Consider the following 20,837-nt stretch of genomic DNA (forward strand, 5'->3'; position numbering starts at 1 on the left):
CATCTGTTGTGCACTAAATGAACATGATGGTTTGCATTGTCATATTTATCTAGCGCTTTATGAAGCACCAAGGCACAATTACGGACAGGCAGCTTGGTACTCCTTAGGAATGCTATAGATGCAATAGGGTTTGTATGTAATGTGGCCTGTGTGAGTAGTGTTTCACTGTCCTGGTGTGAATAACAGAGTTGTCTCTTCGTCTTGGCGAATAATGAGAAGGAAGTAGTTATACATAGGATGAGTAACTATAGAGCTTTTTAAAACAGTCAATACATTTTCAAGATGGACAACCCACAATTCGATCTCCCTTGTGGTCAGAATTGGAGTTATCTTTTATTCAACCTTTCTCTTTTGCAGAATTTTTGTCCTTTACTCAACACCCTTATTCCATGTCTATTCCTATTCTCAAAAATGCTTGCAGAATATTACGTCCATTTCATATTTGTTCTCTTTCACCTCTAGATCAATTCCTCGATCGGGTACAATACATTAATTAAAACCAATAATAAAGCTATCTTTTGGAAAGCCTGGAGAGATACAGGTCTATCATGGACTCATCAATTGAGACATAACCATTCACCTATCTCTTTTTCGCAAGCTCAATCCATCTTTCACTTCCCTCTTTCATATCGACACAACTTTCAGTCACTGATCTCTTCTATTTCTACCACATACTTTTCACTTTATTAGTTACCCATTTCCCCTCTTCCTATTTCACCTATACCAACAATACTGCTAACTGCCCCTACTCTCTTATATATACCCACCTTACCTATCCCCCTGTTGATCGTAAAATATCAACCCTAGAATTACAATAAGAAGCTGATCTTCACACCTCCTTTCCTATTCCTTTGTGGAACAAATTATGGCAAGACACCACGTGCTGCCAACACAACTCAAACGCTCTTCTTAATTTATAACCGCTTTCTGATCACTTCTGCTTCTTTACAGAAATTTGATAGCGCCATGTCATCGTCTGGTTGGTCTTGTTCTGCATCAGTTTCTGATATTGAATATAATTTATTTGAATGTCCCACTACCTATCAGGTTTGGTTACAAGTGTAGAAACAAATTAAATCTATTTTTCATACAAACATTCTCTTTTACTAATTTATTTTTGGGTAGTCTTTCTGATGATTGGCATTGTTGTACTGTTACATTTACAAATTGTAGACTCATTAATTGCTGTCGCATTTCAATAGATTACTAAAAATTGGAAGAATGATCTGCATATCTCCTTTCCAGCATGGTGGTATGGTGTTTGTTATAATCATGGACTAAACAGAGGGTATACTGTACCAATGTCACTTACTATTAAACAAAATTCTCTCTGGTCTCCAGTAACCATTTTTCTAGATTCCTCAGTTTCAAGGACTTTCATACAACAACCCTTAACTGATGACATATTTAAACGTCCTTGAATATGTTACTTTTCATCTTAAAGCTTCCATACAAATAGCAATATGTTTTGCTTTTTTGTTTCACTGATATGTACTCTATGATTTTTTGTAATGTCACTACTGTTTAGAATTATGGTAATTTCACTACACGAGAAGTGCTTTAATTTTTTGCCCCTTCTATTTTCTTTTTCCCTTCCCTTCTTATCCTGTTTACTACATATAATTGTAAAAATGTACTTGTTCTATCTTATTATTGTTCAAATGGTTTCAATACAATGTTATTATACTATATTGTGAACCTGCTATCTGTTATTTCCCTTTTTCCTACTTTTTAAACTTTACTTTTAAAACTTAAAGAGTGACAATAGATGGAGTTATGGTTGGAGTTAAAGTGGAGTCTCCTGCAGGTGCCACCTAACTGCTGCTGCGGATTACAAGCCATGCTGGGACACCAACAAGAGGGACAAGCAAGCCACTATCACTTCAAATGGTAGATTTTACAGTTCGGTGTTGTTTTTATTCACCACTCAACCTTCATTTCTGGTTACAAACAGTTTGCCCCTCCACACCATTCCGAAAGACTGCCCTGGATGCACACGTGACACTCCTTTGTATATACTCCCTGCCCCGCCTAAAGCAGACCCATGCTGCATACTAGTTTTTGCCCTTTTTTTAAGTGTTGTCACCTCACCTCACTAGCACTTTAAACACAATCTTAGGTCACAATTTTCACTAGAGAGCCAGTTGGAGTGCCTCTGCCTATGACGCAAAGATCCCAAATACGTTTACTACCTTGACATCAGGCTATGTCAAAGTCCCGGCTGTCCCTTCACCACCAGGACATGTGAACCTGACAGCTCCATGAAAGCCAGAGTAAGTGACGAAGTTTTAGGAACAATAGGAGTGTCATGGGAAGTGGAATGAAAGGGCCTGGGTCAGAACCTATGACTGGTCTTGCTATCCATGTCCTTCCTACAGTTGTCCAACATACAACCCCAAACGGGCAATGAAAAAGGAGGGAGAGATGGATAAAGGTAACAAAAGTGCCCAGACTCAAGTAGAGCTTGTTGGAGAAGGAGGATGACACCTTATGCGGCCACATCATGGATCTAATAGTAAAAATGAACATTGGAGGAAGCTAACACTCAGGAGAGCAACAACAGCACAAGAGGATTCATTCACATATTTATCATTTTACTCCACTTCGTAACTCAGATTACATCATGACACTTTCCAGATATTCTGAATCTTCTACTACTGCCTCTGCAGCCCGCCTAGCCAGGTCCCATCTTGGTTTGTTGATCTTCTCTGTGAATCTCTACTATCTCCTCTAATCATTAGGTCCCATGTTCTCAGTTCTTCATCCTCTCCTGCACAACATTTCCTGCTCCCCTTTGTGTGCCCCTTGTTCATACGCCATCATGGCGTATTCCTGGTGAACATCTTAAGGCAGCCTGCTGTCCAGGGGTTACAATAATTCCCTTATTGCCTTTTTCTTCTCCAGATCTGCTGCTTTTTTATCTCTTTTAGTGGCTCTGATATGCTCCTCTTCCACCAACGCTCATTCAACAAGGTCTTACCCCCAATGCTGTCACATTGGGCATATACGGTGCAGTCATACTAAGGCTTGCTAGCATTTCACCTGGAGCGTGTTCACCGTCCTCTCATTTAACAACACTTAGGCCTAGGGACCACCCCCAGGAAACATTTTTAAATTATTATTTGTAGGATATTTCTCATTATGCAGTGCATCCAAGCCAATAATATGGCTCAAAAATCTGTTATTATATTGAATGTCCATGTCGTGGATAAGGTTTGCACCGGAGCCCTAAATCTCGGGCAACAACTTGTCTTTACTTTTATATCTTAGCTAGTTTCAGATGGGTAGGTATGTTCAGTGCAAAAAATTAAACTGCCCCAGCGTGAAGCTGGTGCTACTCAACACAATTTTCACATTACTGTAAGAGACACAGCAGAGGCAGTAGGGCGCCATTGGTCATCTCTCAGACCAGTCAAACGTTAGGCATCCAGATCCGTCTGCTGAGTAGGAGAAGACAGACTAGGAGCACACAGCAGTTTGAGGATGCCAGATGACAGCCCCACAAAGGACGCTGCCCATCCTCCTCCACATTGAATCTTTGATCTGCTGATAAATTCACAAAGTGAGTAGTCTCAAAGAGATCACGGCTGGCAAGTTGGACTTCACGTGGATAAAATGCCTCAGAGTGCTTTTCTTATTTTAAAATGTGTAATGGTGAGGTGTCTTTCTATATAGTGATGTGGATTCTGACAACCTTTTTGTACTCCAGAACAGTGGCTAATGGTGGTCTCCCTGAAGGTATTCTAAAGACACCTTATCTGGAAGGAAGAGGATAGATGGTGGCTTGTTTGGCTTGATTGACAATACTTGCACACGTCATAAACTAACTAATGTTAAGGATGAAAGAAGACAGTTTCTGAGAAGTAATGTGCTTAAGTCAATAGGCTCAGACAGGATCGCCATCAAACTCCCAGCACCATGTTTAATGATAGAAAAACGGAATCGCCCTCAGTATTGCAATACATAAGAAAAGGGGCATCCTTTCCAAAATACTAGATACTCTGTCCATGAGTGGGAAAGCTTACTCCATTGTTTAGGAGACTATTAAGAGAGCATGTCTCCAAATTTTACATGAACGTTTTGTCAAACAGGAGCCAAACCTGGAGGTACGGGTACATGTAAATGGAGCACATGGACTGGCAATTGTTAATGTCTAGGAGAGGTGATGAGGTTGGAGAGGGGTTGCTGAGGTGTCAGGGAAGAGAGAGAAGGTGAGAGAGTGAGAGATTGAGCGAGTGAGTGAGAGAGTGAGCGCGTGCGGGTGTGGTCTGAAGTCATCCTTCCTCCATGCTAAAGGAACTACACCAGAGCACAGCACAGGCCGTCTCTCTCTATGGAATCATAACCAGAACATACATTGCACTGCCCTTGCCCGCCTCAGCCCGTAAATTAACAATAATGTGGCCTAACCAATAATGTGTTCAGCCTGGTCCATGTCACTGCCCAAAACATAAACTCTTAGAAAGTGTTTGGGGTATCTCAGGTGGCTGCCATGTAATTTAATTAGACATATTACACAAAAGTAGAGGCAGTCATGGCCTTATGCTGTCTGTTTTCATGTTTTGGTCAGCCCACTTTGGATATAAGTGCTTTTAGGCAGCCCCTGAAGATGCACACGAGGAGATATTTACAAGAAGTTATTTTCAGAACAGGACAGAGTGACAACTTAGGACTGTGGTAGGAATATGGAGGAGCTTTGCTTCCACCAGAGTTCCTAATTTAAAGAAAAAGACTTCTACTCTGTTTAGATGCTCTAATTAAGTGCTGTAGTGGAAGAAGCATCACATTCATACTGTGGAAAGGTAATGGGGAATGAAAGTACAGAACTGAGAGACTATGTTTTATTGCAGTTACTGATCTTTACAATATTATCCTTGCCATAAAAGATCTTGCTTAAGCTTGGAAGTGCAAGGTGCAGGGCCATACTTTTCTTGGCTGGTGAGAATATATTACCCTACGCCACCAACCCATTTCACCAACTAGGGCAATATAAAGTGCAACATACAACCCAACCCCATTTTCACATACCTAATAACAGCATTTAGAAAGCTTGGCAGCGGCCCAGAGCATGCATCTAATTTTACCAACCAACACTATAAAGTGCAATGTGCGAGAAAACTATCACAACCCAAGGCCTCCCCTTTGAACGGCCTCCTAGCACATTTGGTTTAAATCAACTGACAATAGAGGGCCTGGCATAAGAGGTTACCATCTTCTGCAAGAATTGACCAGTAGCAATAGTTACATCCTGAAATCTATATTTTATGAAAACGGGGCAGAGAAACCTCCTCCTTTACTCAAGGAAGAGTATACAGTCCAAAAAAAGATGACTCACAGAGTACTTGGGACCCCCCCGGGGCACTGCCCTGGTTCTCCATAATTTCCAACTTCAAACCTAGCATCCACCATCTGGGGTCACTGCCATTCCTTAACGCAAGATTTCATATCTCAAGGACTTATCCAGGATTTTATATAAAAATGGAAAGTGTTCCATACTCTCCTGAAGAGTAAGGAAGGGATTACCAGACTTCTTATTCTTAAAATAGCGCAAATCCTCCCTTTGACTAGTTTCCATGGCACATTTCCTAAGGGTGCAATTTAGTCGACTGATATGTGAAACTTTACCTTCCTCCGGGTGTAAGTCAGGAACCCCCCAGGTGGCCTAGCATTACTGGCAGGATTACTCTTGCAAGAGAAAGTTGACAACACCTCAGAAAGGATTAGGGTCGATAACCTTTCGGCCTGAGCCACATTTGTAATCATAAAAAAAAGTGCCGGGCTCTCGCACCTGCCAGGGTATGGCAAGCAATGGTGCCTAGTTCCCTCCTTATAGCTTGGATCATCGCACTTTGAGGGCGGTCGAGGAGCAGTTTCAGGAGACACCCTTCTAGACTCTCCCATTGACCCCGCCTATCCATTGCTAACACAACAGCCCTATAAAGAGCCTGAGGAATGACTTTACCCTGGATCATCCTACTTAAGGGTTCAAATGTACAGCTGCCAAATCAATAAACAAATCTTTTCAGGACCTTCACTTCAGTTGACATTTTCAGTTTCTGAGAAGCCATACGTTTATCTCAGTGGAGATCATCTGAAAAGAGAACACCCAAATAATTATGTTCATGGACCTGCTCCAGCCGTACATTCCCTAGGTACCAGATAAAGGTTCTTTTTTTTGCGAAGAACACTGTCTTGGTTTATCAACATTAATAGTAAATTTATTTTTGAGACAGTAAGAGTTCGGAGCATTAAGTTTTCTTTGAAGCCGAATAGGCATGAGAGCCATCACTATGAGATCGATCGCATACAGTATGCAACTGGTATGCATACCCCCAATCTTCGGTGAAAAACTATGGGTAGCACTTAGCATCTTAGGAAGCTCTGCAATGAACAAACTGAAACACAAAGGAGCTAAAACGCACCCCAGGCGCACACCATGCTCTACTGGGATTTTCCTCGACAAACTACCTGAGCCATCTACCTCAACCTGGACCCAGTTGTCACTATGAAGCCCTATCAGAAAACCCAATAGAGCCCAAGAGATGTTCCACTGATGGGAGTTTGCACCAGAGCATACTTCTGTCCACTCTGTTGAAGGCCGCTTGGAAGTCAACGAAGCAGCACCACAGGCCACCTGCCAGCTCCAATGACCTCCTTGCGACCCCACACACAGAGAAACAGTGATCCATTGTCGAATACTTTGGTCTAAAAACCCACTGCTCAATGGGAATCAGCCCAGTATCAAAACCCCAAGCAGCTAAATACTTTAGCAAAGTTTGAGCAAAGAATTAAGAAGTAATATCCAACAGGCTAATCAAACAATAATTAGCTGGTTGATCCAATTTGCCTTTTTGTGACTGGGCTTTACAATAGCTCCTTTCCAGGAGTCCGGGGGATAGCCTGAATGCATTACCCACTTAAAAAGTACAATCAATTTAAGACCCCACTTCCTAAGATCTTTCTTAAAGATTACAGATGATAGACCATCAGGGTCATCAGCCCGGGAAGCCTTCATATTGCATGATTATTTCTGAAAAAATGATTGGAGTCTGTGTATTTGCGATTGCTTCCATATCGACTTGGGGAAAGGACCCGGTCACTACCCTGTTCTCAGAACCACCACACCTGTAAAGTGAGTAAATACAATTATATTAGTCTACCTCACTGATATGTGCCTCCAAAGAGGATGGTGATAAAAGGGTTACCAAATTTAGAATCCTCCAGAACTTCCTGCTATTTTTATCCACAATAATAGCCAGCATTAATTTCCAATTTACCCTATTTTTTTGGGCACACAGATTTCGATAAACAATTTGCAAAGCCACCATGGCTTCCCTTAGGCTGGTGGTACTTGTATCGAGGTTCAGAAGCTGGCGAATCCTATTCGCCACTCTTCTACCTTCCCGACAGGAGTCATCAAAACAGCTGTCCCCCTTCATTGTGGACCCACAAGCTTTATGAGGGCCCCTCATTGCTAGTTCAAAATGGGATAGTAATTGCTTTGTTAATCTGCAATACCAGCCCATCACATCTTCGCTTGATTCCAAATCTAAGGATTCAAAATCAATTAAGGAAAGGGTTTCAAGGGCATCTTCAGTGATTTGAGCCCAAATTCTCCTGTGATAGACTACCTCCGGGGCCAAGGTAGGACATACACATAACAAGGCTATGTCTTTAAGTTTCAAACTAAGAGCAAGAAGGTCGCTTGGCCCTAGATCGAGAACTCTAAAATTGTTCACCTGAAGGAACTGATGAATTGGAACGAAAACAAAATCAATAGGCATGTTACAAATACTGTACTTAAATGTTCTGGCCGCCGGAATGTCATCATTACATCGACCATTGATATTAACCAAATTCAACTTAGCTAGGCAGGCCAGAACCTTAGCATACCTTCCCCTTGCACTAACTGAAAATTTATATGAATGTATAAAGCAGATCTCAGTTCTTTCATTGACTCATCAATTTCCTTAAAAGCTGATCTTTCAATAAAATCCCCTCCTACCACAAAGCTTCTGGGTAGTCCAGCAGCAATATTTTTTACAACACTGTCTAGTATATATAATTCACATTCCAGTAGGGGGTGAGTAGGAGGGACATTTACATTAGGAAATATCATCTGATTTATCCCCACATCATTAGTAAACAAGTCAATTACCTATACAAGAGTCCATACACCTGAAGTTTGGAGCTTAATTACCTTCGTCCCAAAGCGGACCGAAACCAATCTTAAACTGCACACTGCTCTACCGCTTGCCGAGGACTGAGCACTTTGATCTAAAGCAGCAAACCCCTCAACTGCTGGGTCCTTCAGCAACCAGGTCTCCTGAAGGTACAGCACTGGGTAGTAGGTCAAGACCTCATGACAATTTCCTCCTTCCACGAAAAGATTTAAACCCAGGTACGTTCCATATCAAGATATGACACGACCACTGATGCCCTGCCTCCTACCAATCGATATACTCCACACCTCTCCCATTCCCGATTGGAAAGTAGAGACCTTGAACATCATCAAAGGGGTAAGAATCCACTCCCAGAGGATTAGCATGCCTCACATAACCATCATGACTCCTAAGCTTATCACAATCCAGTGCATATGATGGCTTTCAGTTTCTCACTTGAGGGGTCTATCATTTTGGAACGCAATAGTAACTATTCTTTCTTGGGACCCATCCCGTTCCCACCAGCTCGAACCAGTCCCTGCTCGCTGGCCTTTACCCGGGAACCTGGAAAGGTTATTTGATTGTGTTTTAACCCACCATATTCTCGTAAATAGGAGGTTCTCTGCTGGAGACTACTCTCCGCTGAACTCCCTGAGGCCTCCCCCTTATCCTCTATGCTCTCATAAAGGCAGATCATTTTGGTTCTTCTTGACCTTACACATTGTCTTGATAAATTAAATGCATGCTTTCTTTTTTCTTACATACCAGTCATTGTTTGATTATGTTCGAGTATTAAATGGTTTACAAAGCTTATTGTAAATGAGCAAAACATTTCAGTGGATTAAAATGGAGTAAAATAGGCTAGCGTGGAGTGGAAATTATTTGGAAGATCATTTCGGTTCAGGCTCACCTGTGAAGTCTTGCATGCGTGTACTGCAAGAAGACTCCCGTGTCTCCTCGATTTTGCAGAGCTCGGTCCCAATCAAACTGATAATCAGACAAGAGCTGGCCTTTGAAATCCTGAAAATTATCGGATATTTCACATTATTTCCAGTTTAAAGGGCACCTAGGAGATGCTGGAACCTAGCAAACTTATGACATCTGCGATTCCTACAGTTACACATTATGAAAAAAATAAACAAAATAGAAAAGTTTTGGTCTCACTCTCACCTAGGAAAACAATATTTTTTTTTTTTTAAACATCTTTTTTTATTAACATAGCTCAAGATCATATGCATGACAAAGCAGTGAGCAAAAGGCACATAAACCAACAGTGGTACATTACAGAGTTGAGGATCGGGAGAGTTACCCAAAGGTCCCGCTACCGCTGCCCCCCACCGCCTCTGAAGGTTCGGAATCTGCACCATGGGCCCCACACCCTCCTCCATTTCTTCACACAGCCCCTGGATTTATAGACTGTTTCCTCCGCCCTCTGACACCAGTCCAGGTCCCTGAGCCACTGGTCCCATTGTGGAGGCGCAACCGCCCCCCAGGCGCTCGCAATGTTCCGTTTTGCCACCCCAGCCGCTGTAGCCAGCCAGAAGGAAAAACAATATTGATATGCATTTATCAATCTACACTATATTTCTTTCGTCCACATTTGAATTTGCTAAGCACAAAATCCTTATGCTAAGAGCACAACTGATGCTGTTTAGCGGAAAGGCAGTTGTTAAATATTTGAATCAAACAATATAAAATATCACAAACAGCGGGCTAAGGCAGTTGCAAAGCTATGGCAAAAAGTACCATTGAAAAATGGAATAAGAATATGCAGCAAAAAAATGTGAATTACAAAAGGAGCATGGAAAGGAAAAGAAACAAGCATACATTAAAATTGGGAACAGGATACTCAGAACATATTAAATAGGGATTCAATAGTCAGAAAGGATAATCAGCCAGAAAAATGGCTTGAAAAGGAATGCTTTCAAAGCTCTATGGAGAGAGTGTGAAAAAATAGATATAAATATATCATAAGGTGCTCTATAAATTAATTTATAGTTAAATATTATACAATAATCAAAATCTGTGTCTCTAAAATAGAACACATCAAATCAAGATGAGGCCTGTTATCTCAATAATCAAAATGCAGAGGAGCCAGTTTGAAAACAAAATCCTAGCTTCCCCTGTATGTAAAGAGGAATGGGAGACACTGTAAGGCAAGAATTTATTCCACTTCCTTCCTATGCACATCCGAGTGTTCAGATGTGATGAACTGCTTCCTTCATCCATCAATTTAGGACTCCCCAGTGTATGAATTATGTTGTGAGTCCCACTACCGGTGTCTCACTCACTGAAAAATGGCTTGAGAGTGCTAGCTGCTAGTGTCCACCTTTTAAAATAAGGTCCGCTGCTACACAGTTTTCTTAAGAGACCCTAGTTTAGCTGCAAATTAACACGTGCACATGCATTTGCACATGTGTGGGATGAGTATGTGAGACTACCTTCTAACTCAGCCCCGTATCTTCACAAAGGTAGCCAGTCACAGAAGGGTCCTTCATGGATTTGGAATGACCTATGTAGGCCTTATATTATGAGTGGGCATTAACGGTGTCTGCACCTATTTACAGTTTAGCCATAGTCAGGCAGCCTAGAGACTTATGTGATGTCCAATGGTAAATCAGGATACCAAATGCAAATCCAGTATTCATTTCCACATATATGCATGCCTAGTACCACTTCACAATTAATCATTTTTCTCTGACTCCGCTCTGAATTACATTCCGACCTTTGAATCACACTGATGGGCCAAGTAACTACTCTGCTGGCCAGCTGGAGGATCAATGGCCGCTCTACAAAACAAAGCCATTTGCCAGTAATTAAGACTGCTTCTGGGAAATAAAAGGATGGGGACAGAATCTGCATGTGCCAATTACTTTTCACACTGCACCTGGTCTGGGAAGGCTCAACGCCATAGATACAACGGAAGGTAGCAAGACTCCTGGAACCAGTGACAAGAAGGGCAGCCCTCTGAGGTTTTGGAAGGAAGGAACCAGAGAGCTGTGGTAGGTGGGGGCCAGGCTTTGGCACTGTGAGGTCTTTCAACAGAACACTTGACAGCATGATCTTGGAAATTACCAAAATGCTAAGCAGGAAGATTAGAGCAGGGTGGCTTGATTATGTGTCAACCCAGGATCGGGCAGAGGTGCCTACATTATGGAACTTTCCACCCCTACTTACCAAAAACAGTGTTTATCTATGCCTTTTGTCCTGGGCCAAAGAAGGGGGAAAGTATGCTCCCTGGTGCACCTGGGCAGCCTTGGGGATTGTTGTTCCCCCAGTGGACTAGTCAGATAAGGCACGGGTGGTCCCCCCTTTGCTAAACTTTAAATGGTCCCCGGGGATGGACCAGACCTGGTGTGCAAAAGATGGAGGTGTGGGTGGGACCTCTTCTAGTGGCCTCCCTCATTTCCATGTATGCTATTATGTGTCCCCGGGGACTTCTATCCCACTGGAAACTATTGAGACAAAAATCAATAAAGAAACATTGGAGTATCATTGCTCTTGGCAATCTATTGCGTCCCCCGGTGGCCCCCTTAGCTCCTCAAGGATCAAAGAGAAGAGCCTGATGGCTCTTGGGGTAGGCCATAGCCCCAGGAGCAAAGACGGGTGCCACCTCCACCCCGTGCCAGAGTCTGGAAAGTGGCAGGTGTACTCAGTCAGCTGTTCCTATCTGTGCTTTTCGCAGGCAGGATGAGGAGGGACAGTGCATGTTTGTATGTATAAAAAATTAAAAATAAAATAAAAGAAAGGACAAGAAACACCATTGTTGCAGGGTGAGGCTGGTCATTAAATATGCATGCTCCTGGCGAAAAGGGTGTCCCAGAATCTTGTGGGATGCTCACAAATATACATTTTCTGCTCCTGTGGTGTCCCTAAGAGTTTTGGAGGCTTCTAAGTGCAGTACCTCCCAAAATGGTTCCCCCAAAAAGTTTTTTTTAAATGGCACCCTTAGTCTTCCAGGGGGTCTAGTTAGTAACACGAAGAGAAGTTTGCTCACTTTTCAAGTATTCCTGGAGTGAAATCATTACATGTATTAATGAAGGTCATTGAAATGCTTTATCGACTATTACAAATTTAGCAGTGAATTTTACATGCCCTAATGAATGTCAGTGTAAGATGGTACTATTCTCAGTAAGTTTAATGGTGTTGCGGGTTAATAAGGACATATTTCTGCTTTTAATAATGTGGGAAACCCTGACAAATCCAGTAGGCCTGTATTTTGATAACTATACTCCATTATTTCACGTCCAGTGTATGCAGGGGTATATTGGTCTTATGGTTCAGAGTTCACTAAGGGTGTGAACCTTTGGGAGGGTGTCACCATTGTTTTTGCCACTTACCATCATGTATATATATGGAAAGGAATGCATACTATTGAGTAGTGTATGCATAATTATGTACTTTTCCTTTTATAGGTAAAATCACTGACTGGGCAATTTCATACCACCTCCGTTTGGAGTGCCTTGACTCGCTACACTGAGCGGGTCAAATGCTGTAATGGGGCAGTTGGTTTCCAGTAGACGGAAGGTTGCAGATTTATCACTTGTGAAGAACTAACATCCTTTTCAACTAATAACCCACTTTCTTACCCAAAGTGGCCATCAGAGTTTCTTAGGTGAAGTGTAACCTGTAAAGAACCGAACTGTTGTCGGTTAGCTACTTTTTTCTCCATAATAAAGCAAAAATAATATATGTTGTATAGGTACAATTAATACTAAATGAAGCACAGATTTATAAATGAAAAATGTGTACTTGGATACATGAATACAAGAAATGTATTGGGGGTACATAAGCAGAAAATGCAAAAAACACGTCACACGTCACTACTACCAGGCAATGAACACCTACAAATTACTGAAAGGTGATATGCACTGGCCACAGTGTGGTTCTCAATGCAGCCTAATTGTTTTTTAAAATCAAACTTAATAAAAGGATATTTTTTTATTACTCAACTCTCCAAAGACGACCACTTTCATGATTAGCATTAATTAAATGAGAAGTGTTAGCCTGATAAGGGCAAGAAGACTGGTAAAGAAATGTAAACAATATTGTTTACTATATTTATGATTAAAAGAAAACCTAAAAGTCCTAGAATTCAACAGTTTTAACTATAACCCTATACTATTATATGCCACCAATTGGTGATGGGAAGCTTTATCTTTGCAATCAGTGCTTCGCCCCACTCCTGCTTTAATTCATATACTTCTGCTCTGTATCACTTTTACGTAGATATTTTAGACAAGTGTACTAATATCTGACAAGAATCTTTGCTTCATCCATACGCTTACCATATTAGGCTGTTAGGTCTAAGGTTCTGTTGTTCAAGAGAAAATTACTAAACCTTTATTACTTTTATGGATGTGGCTAGACCAGGGGATGGTTGGACATTAATTCTCTAAAGGTTATACAATGAATGAAATAGAATTGAGAGAACTGTGCTATGAAAAATCCTGATCCTTCAAAGAATGACCACCCACAAAATCTGTATCATCAAATAAATAGGCACAATTTCACACTTTGGCACGGAGGGTATTATTGTCTCATATATATCATTACCCTCATTATTATTATTTTCAACCTACTATGCACCTTAGTGTTCTTTTAAATAGGTCTTTCATTTCTTAGCTATAGTATTCACTAACAACTCCTTAAGTACTGAGGGTAAGCCCATCCCCAGTGCTGAGCCCCTGTTCTAAGTTTGGGGACAGTTTGCTCTTAAGCCTTCATAACTTTTTTCTGCTAAACATATTCGAGCCAAACATGCATTATTTTTTCCCAAATATCTACGATAAGGGTACCAGGATTTGTGATTTACCCAGGAAGGGCTAAGGATCCATGAAAGGTTTGCTGTGTTACAACCACCCTTGTTTCATCTTTCTGAAACACACAGAGTGGAAAAAAATATTTAACCATAGTTTTTGAATTTTGTACACAGTGGTCAATATTTCCGATTTTTTCTCTTTCTAGATAAATAGAGATGTGAAATACCTGTGCAAATCGCAAAAAGTTTTCCCCAAAAATTATATTGCTGGAAACAATCAACTATCTGCCTTTTTTCCAACCTGCGTTTGCTTTTAAGTGTCATCCGTTTCTTATTGCACTGAAGAAGCATACAGTGATATCTGTCTAGCGAATCTAGTCGCAGGGATATCAAGTCTGCCAGTTGTCCAGATACTTACAGCCACCAAACAAACCGCAGCATACAATCATTTATTTTCTATTGTGTGCTGGCCATGCATCACTTCATAAGGCGAAATTGTATATAAATATGCTCGAAGGAAAGTTAAGTATTATTGAAAAGTATCCTAGGGCCTTCTGGCACAATTGCATAACAGCTTTCTAAATCTGTGCAATGAGACCACTGGGCTGCAGGGACAGGTTACAGACAGCTACGCCATCTTGTCACGTTTTTACTTTTTCAAGAGCACTCTGTGTTTTCTCTGCAGTGAACTCAAAGTATAGCGCCCGCTAAAGGCGTGGCACGTGTTTTTGTTTGTTCCTAATAAGAGCACAAAGTTTTCCTGGTCTGACAGTGCGCTAAAGCTTAGTCCCACTCAAGATGGATGGAGTCTACTGCCCTCACATGAGGCTACAGGGAGGCTAATGAGTAGTGGAGGTGATTAGTCACTCACTATGGAATAGGTCTACAGGCTAGCAGACCTCTTCCATGGGCAGTGGCGGCTCCTCCGTTAAGGTTGAGGAGCGCCTTCCCACTGCTAAAAAGCAAGAAAAAAAAGGAAAAATAAAATTATAACACAATGTTATTATCATTTTATTTTTCCATACTGAGGCAGTTTTAAGGGGCAAGGTAGGCTGGGCAGTCATCACAGTCAAAAGGGTTGGGGCACTTAGGTATGCATGATGGTTTGGCTGGCCGTCTTGGGCCGGCCAAATAGTCATGCCCGCTTAGCATGGTCTCCGCCAGGCTGTATTGGCCAGCCTGGGAGGAGAACATGCACAGGCTCCCACTCCCTGCCTGAGTGCTAAACCAGGGCGCTCAGACCAATCATGACGCTGCTGTCATGCTGGTGACAGCAGCGTCATAATTGGCTTAGGACACTTTTGTTTTAGGAAATGTGTTGCAAAAGCCTGTTTACAGTTAGGAACCTCCAAAATAAAAGTTGTAAAGATAAGCACGGCTTTAAAAAAGCTAATTGGGTAGGGGGAGTTTCCTAGCAGAGTCTGCTATGTCGATGCAAAGGGAGTGTCCCAAAATAAGTGCAACTAATTGTGTCATTAAACCGAGCAGTGTTACCTGAACAATTAGTGCTGCCAGTCCAACCTTTTCTGCTGTATCTTCTGGGTCCTCCAGTTCTTTTGTTGCTAAAATAGTAATATGGTTTATAGGATTAAAACGTACCCCAAGAGCTAAAGTTATTTCAGGTTTAACAGTAGTATAATATAACAACATAAAAGTAATATAACAACATAAAGCCAAAGTTATTTCAGGTTAAACAGTAGTAGAATATAACAACATACAAGTAATATAACAACATAGGGTATGTGTGGGGTCCTTAGTAAAGAATCTTAGGAAGCACTAAGGCCTTCTATAAGGAGATGTTAACACCCACAAGGGAACCTCAAAAACTCTAATTGCTATTTCTTAGAAAATCTGCCACAATGAAACAATATTGAAAAATATTTACTTCTTTCAAAGCAGCATACTAGATGAAAACATAACCGGATTCACCATCATAGTTGTAAAGCACAATTTCAGATACGCTGGCCTGATCACAGCTGCGTATCATTCCATCATTTTCAAGTCAGGATATTAAAAAAAAACCCGCATACAGTTAAAATCTGAAAAATTAGGTGCTTCAATCATTAGTTCTCCAGGCCTGTACCAAAAAAAGATTAACATCCACTACATAGTCAAAGAATATAATGAGAAAATACAGACCAATGCTAGAAAAACAGTCCCAAACTCTAAACACAGGTCCAGCTACTTTAACAAAATGTATAACATCATGACGATTAAACGTACTTTGTCAAATTACAATTTCAAATTGCTCTGCAAGTCTTGCAAATAAATACATTTTAAATATACTTTAAAAGTCTCTACTGAAAGGCTACAGAAGTTCTTCAATTTTTTTCATAGGCAAAATAACGCTTAGTAGTTCTAAACGCGTATTTAACAAACTTTGCTGAGAGTTTAACAATGTCAACAATAAGCGGGTTAAAATAGTGTGCAAAATTAGACCCACAAATTATTTAGCAGGTCCAATTCATCCACGACCATCAAATCAGCCCTCAAAGAACTTTGAAACACCTGGTGCTTCCATATCAAAGGCTCTCTAGTTTCTTGAATCTTGGTACATGTCCTGAAATTGACATGCAACAACTAGTTTAGTTTTGTACTGGTCCTCTCTCTCTTCAGCCTAAGCATGGGCAAGTCAGGTATCACTAGTCGTCATCTATAGGTGAAAGAAATTCAGCTACACCCAGTGATCTCGTCCGTTCATTGAAGGCACTCATCTCCCCAAATAATGACTGGAGAAGAAACAGTCGTGTCGGTCAAGCAACTGCCAAATGCGAAAAGTCTTGGTAACATTCCTAAAATACACAAACAAGCTCAACCTGACTTATCTCCACAAGTAAAATGAAAGGACTTTATTCTGGGCACCATATTAAACTTGCAAAATATAACAGCCCTGCCGTCAATCGAACACCTTTTACTATTTAATGAAGTTCATGCAGGTAGGCCTCTCCTTGGTTTCAGCAAAGCCACGCTGATATTCCTACCATTCTTTCTCACCACCGACTTAAACCCGTCAGGCACTCTGATATAGGGGTGAGTACTAACTAGTGATTAAAGAGCTAAACACTTAAAAACTGTCTAGAGTCTATTAAGAAACTGCTTCAAAGGAATAGGATACCATGAAGGCTCCTAATAATGCTTTCCACAAGCCCAGCATATTTTGGTACATGACAATTCTAATATAAATCAGCATACAAAAAAGAAGTTATTCCCAATATAGAGAAACATTTTAAAAACATAATAAATACTAGGCCTAGGCAGTAAATTCGGCTCCGCTCGCGGAATTTGGCCAATTTTGCGTTCCGCGGAGAACCCGGAATTGCCCAATATTCTTCGTTCCGCGGCTTTGCGGAATTTTTTGTTTGTTCGCGTTCTCAAAATGCGTGTTCGCAAGATATTTTCTCCCCGAGCACGCAAACAGTGTTCGCGAACAGGAAAAAAGCATCGCGAACATGCAATTCCACGTGTTCATGGAATTTCTGCGTGCTCGCGGAAATTTTTTACCGTTTTGCGGAGCTTTGTGTAGCGAGAATACTCAAATTCCGCCCACCCCTAATAAATACAACATGTGGGTAGGAAGTCTTGGTACAAAGTCCCAGTTCAACTCTCTAAAGTTAAAGGAAAAGAAGTAACTTCAGACAAGGAATGCTTGCAAAACATAATTTTAAACAGAACCAGAGGATTGGATTTGTTTTCATTTTTGTAATGTCTTGTTCATTAACTTAGAGGTGTCTCGGTGCTGAGGAACAGAAACATTGAATGAAACCAACAGGAAAAAGGATCTAGCAGAAGGGATGGGGTTTTAGGGCCATTATAAAGGCTAGGTGGGAAAGAATGTGGATAGGAGACTGTTCCAAAGCTGGAAACTGAGCAGATGAAAAGAGAGGCCGCCTGTCCAAACTCATTTAAAACAGGGAATCAAAAGCAGAAGTAGCATATCAGAGCGTATGCTTCTCAGAGGGTTGTGGAGAGTAAGTCAAGAAGGGGGGTGGAGAGGGGGCTGTTTTTCAGCCTCTTAAAACATTTAGTAGATATGACACAGTGTCTTAAGCCAGTGGTGATGGATTCCTGCCTGTGTCACATGGTGGAATTTTTGTTGATTGGTTACTTTCTGTCCTGCAAACTTCAGAACACTCTGCAATTTGGCTAGAAAGGAATCGGGTAGGAGTTAGGATAATTAATTATTTTCACATGGTAAAAATGCCTGAGCAAGAAGGTGACATGGCAAGTACGGAAGGAGTTTCCACGAGAGTCTTAGTGAGAACAAGCCTGCAGATGAATCAGAACTAAATTGGGTTTGGAGACAGACAGATCATGATCCATCACAACTCCCTTGGATTTAACTTTCCCTGGTTGTTCAGGAGCTTCTCCCTTGATCTCAGGTCAGAGTGTTTTACCGATGCTCAATGTTGTTGCCAACTAACAGAATCTCACTGTAGTTTGGGTTAAGGTTTAAAAAATTCTGTGTCAGTACTTCAAGCAGACAGCCAATCAAACTGTCTGTTGTGTTGGGCGCTTGATAGTTGAGACGGCTTGTTAATTGCATATTAAACAGCTAGACAGTCAAATGGTCTACTTAGTTGAGCAACTGCATGGATACAGATGTTAAAATACATTGGAGAAATACAGGAGTACTATGGAACCCCACAGTTGACAGCCAAAGAGGTAGAGTGATAAGTCGGTCCTTTAAGAAAAGATAAAAACCAAGCAGCAACGGACCCCTCAAATCCAATTTCAGTCACACAACTCAATAGTGTGGTCTGATCCACCATATTGAAGGCGGCCAAGAGGTGAAGAAAATTCAGAGAGCTGGAATCAATCATCAGTTGCACACATATAAGGTTGCAGGAGGCTCCGGGGAGCTTCTGAAAGCACTTCCTTGCCCAGAAGCAAAATTATACTTAATTCATCAAAGTGCTAGAGCAAGAGTTCGGTCTGTGCCCCGACTTGCATGAAAACCAAGTTGCCAGAGATGGAGCCTAGGAGGACTCTGCATGTCCAAGGTCAATGCCCCAAAAACCACAGTGCAGTTTTCATAGGTTTCAATGACAGTAGATTTAATGAAGCAGTTTGGTAAGTCCTCTGCTTCTTTTAACAGAATGGTAAGCAGTGGTAAAGATGGGCACTAAGGATTTAGTATCATGAGAGGAGAAGATACAGCCACATCAGATGAGGCTGATGGCCCATCTCTATTATTAGATTCTGTTTTCTTGCATAAGATCTCACAAGGTCCTGAATACATTCAGTTGTAAAACAGCCAACTTCACTCTGTCTAAGACCACAGTTTTTGTATTATTAACAATGACAGGCAACAATCCTGCTTTGATTTACTAGGCTTTCAGCTTCCACTTAACATTTTGGTTTGCACTGTGGCTAAATTAATGTCCAGCCTTGGAAAAGCCAATAAGTTTTACATTTTTCAGGTGTATAGATTATTTGTTGTATTGTAATAGTTGTAGGCTGTTGTATGATATGTTAGGATGCACAAACAGACCACACACATATAGGTATGCCTGGGCGGAAAACTACGCTTGCGTAGTTTGCGCTATTTCACACTACGCGAATTGCACACAGCACAGTGCAAAAACGCGTAGCGTAGCGGGCATTTTTTGCTCGCTCGCGGTCCTCAACGTCAAGTTGGCGACCGCGAGCAAGCAAAATGACATCCCGGCGAGACTTTTTCCTCGTTCGCGATCTGCAACATCAAGTTGCCGATCGCAAGCGTGGAAAATAAACCTCCCGGCTAGATTCTCAACGCGGGGAGGTCAGGTTTCTCATTGCGAGTGGTCGTGTATGCTCGCGACCGCTCGTGATGAGAAACTACCAATCCGCGTTGAGAAAGCTACCGCTCGAGTAAAAATCTACTCGAGCGGCAGAAAACGACCGCTTGCACTGTGCAAGATGCCGTTTGCAATGATTGCACAGTGTGGACAAGCATCCGGCACTGTGCAATGATTGCGAACAGCGCACTACGCAGTTAGCGTAGTGCTACGCGTAGCTCGCGTAGAGCGAAGTGCACTTCGCGTAGCTACGTGTAGAGCTACAACGCGAACTACGCCCAGGGTTACATATAGGCACTTACATACAGACAATTCCAAAAAGTGTGCAAGCACAAAAGTCAAACAACACACATATAGGCACAAGAAGATGGAGATGGATTTTGGTTGGAAGATTGGATGGTTGGATACAAGGATGAAAGGATGGTTGGATGGGTGTGCAGTATGATGGTGGGTATGTGGATAGATGGAAGAGGAATTAATAGCTCAATGGACTCAAGTGTTAGTGAATGGATGACTGCTTGATTGTTTGTTGAATGATGAGGGACTGAGTGGGCGACTGGATATATGTATCGATGATGAACCCATGAGAATGGATGAATGTAAGTAGAAGCAAGCAGAAGTATGAGTACGTAAGCGTAAGAGAAGTGTAAATAAGGGCATTAAGACTAAAGGTAGGGGTACGAGCAGTCTTACGCAGGAGTACGATTTATCAGAACAAGAGTAGAAGTAGGTTGGAGTGTGTAGGAGTAAATGTAGAACTAAGAGTAAGGGCAGAACTAGGAGCATGCAGAAGTAAGAGTAAGCTCAGAAGTAAAAGCATGGGTAAGCATTACAAATTCAGCTGCAAAAACAAGTAGGGGTATAAAGTAAGCAGGAGTAAGATAAGAAGTGCAGAAGCAAGAGTAGAGTAAGAGCAGGACTAATTATAAGTAAGGTTAGGTAGAAGTTGGTGTAAGAGAAGTATTAGAGTAAATGTATCAGTATAAGAATGCGTTAGCACAAGTAATAGTAAGTTGGAGTTAAAGCAGGATTCAAATTAAGAGTAAGTGTAGGAGTAAGACTCAGAGCAACTAGAATTGAGAGCACGTTTAAGTAACAGTAAGTATAAGTACGAGTTAATGTAGGAGTAAGAAGTAT

At 41.5% G+C, this 20,837-nt stretch overlaps 1 protein-coding gene across 2 annotated transcripts in view; it reads right to left on the minus strand.

Annotated features, from left to right (window-relative positions):
- Window positions 1–20,837, minus strand: part of RARS2 (arginyl-tRNA synthetase 2, mitochondrial) — a 201,638-nt gene that overhangs the window by 26,404 nt on the left and 154,397 nt on the right. For both annotated transcript variants that reach the window (XM_085611098.1, XM_085611097.1), the window contains 2 exons: window positions 15,418–15,485; window positions 9,073–9,182 (listed from right to left, as the gene is read on the minus strand). In XM_085611098.1, the coding sequence (XP_085467224.1) occupies window positions 9,073–9,182; window positions 15,418–15,485 (178 nt within the window). The remainder of the gene's footprint in view (window positions 1–9,072; window positions 9,183–15,417; window positions 15,486–20,837) is intronic.

This window comes from Triturus cristatus, chromosome 6 (assembly GCF_964204655.1).
Source record: "Triturus cristatus chromosome 6, aTriCri1.1, whole genome shotgun sequence".
In the NCBI taxonomy this organism is placed as follows: Eukaryota; Metazoa; Chordata; class Amphibia; order Caudata; family Salamandridae; genus Triturus; species Triturus cristatus.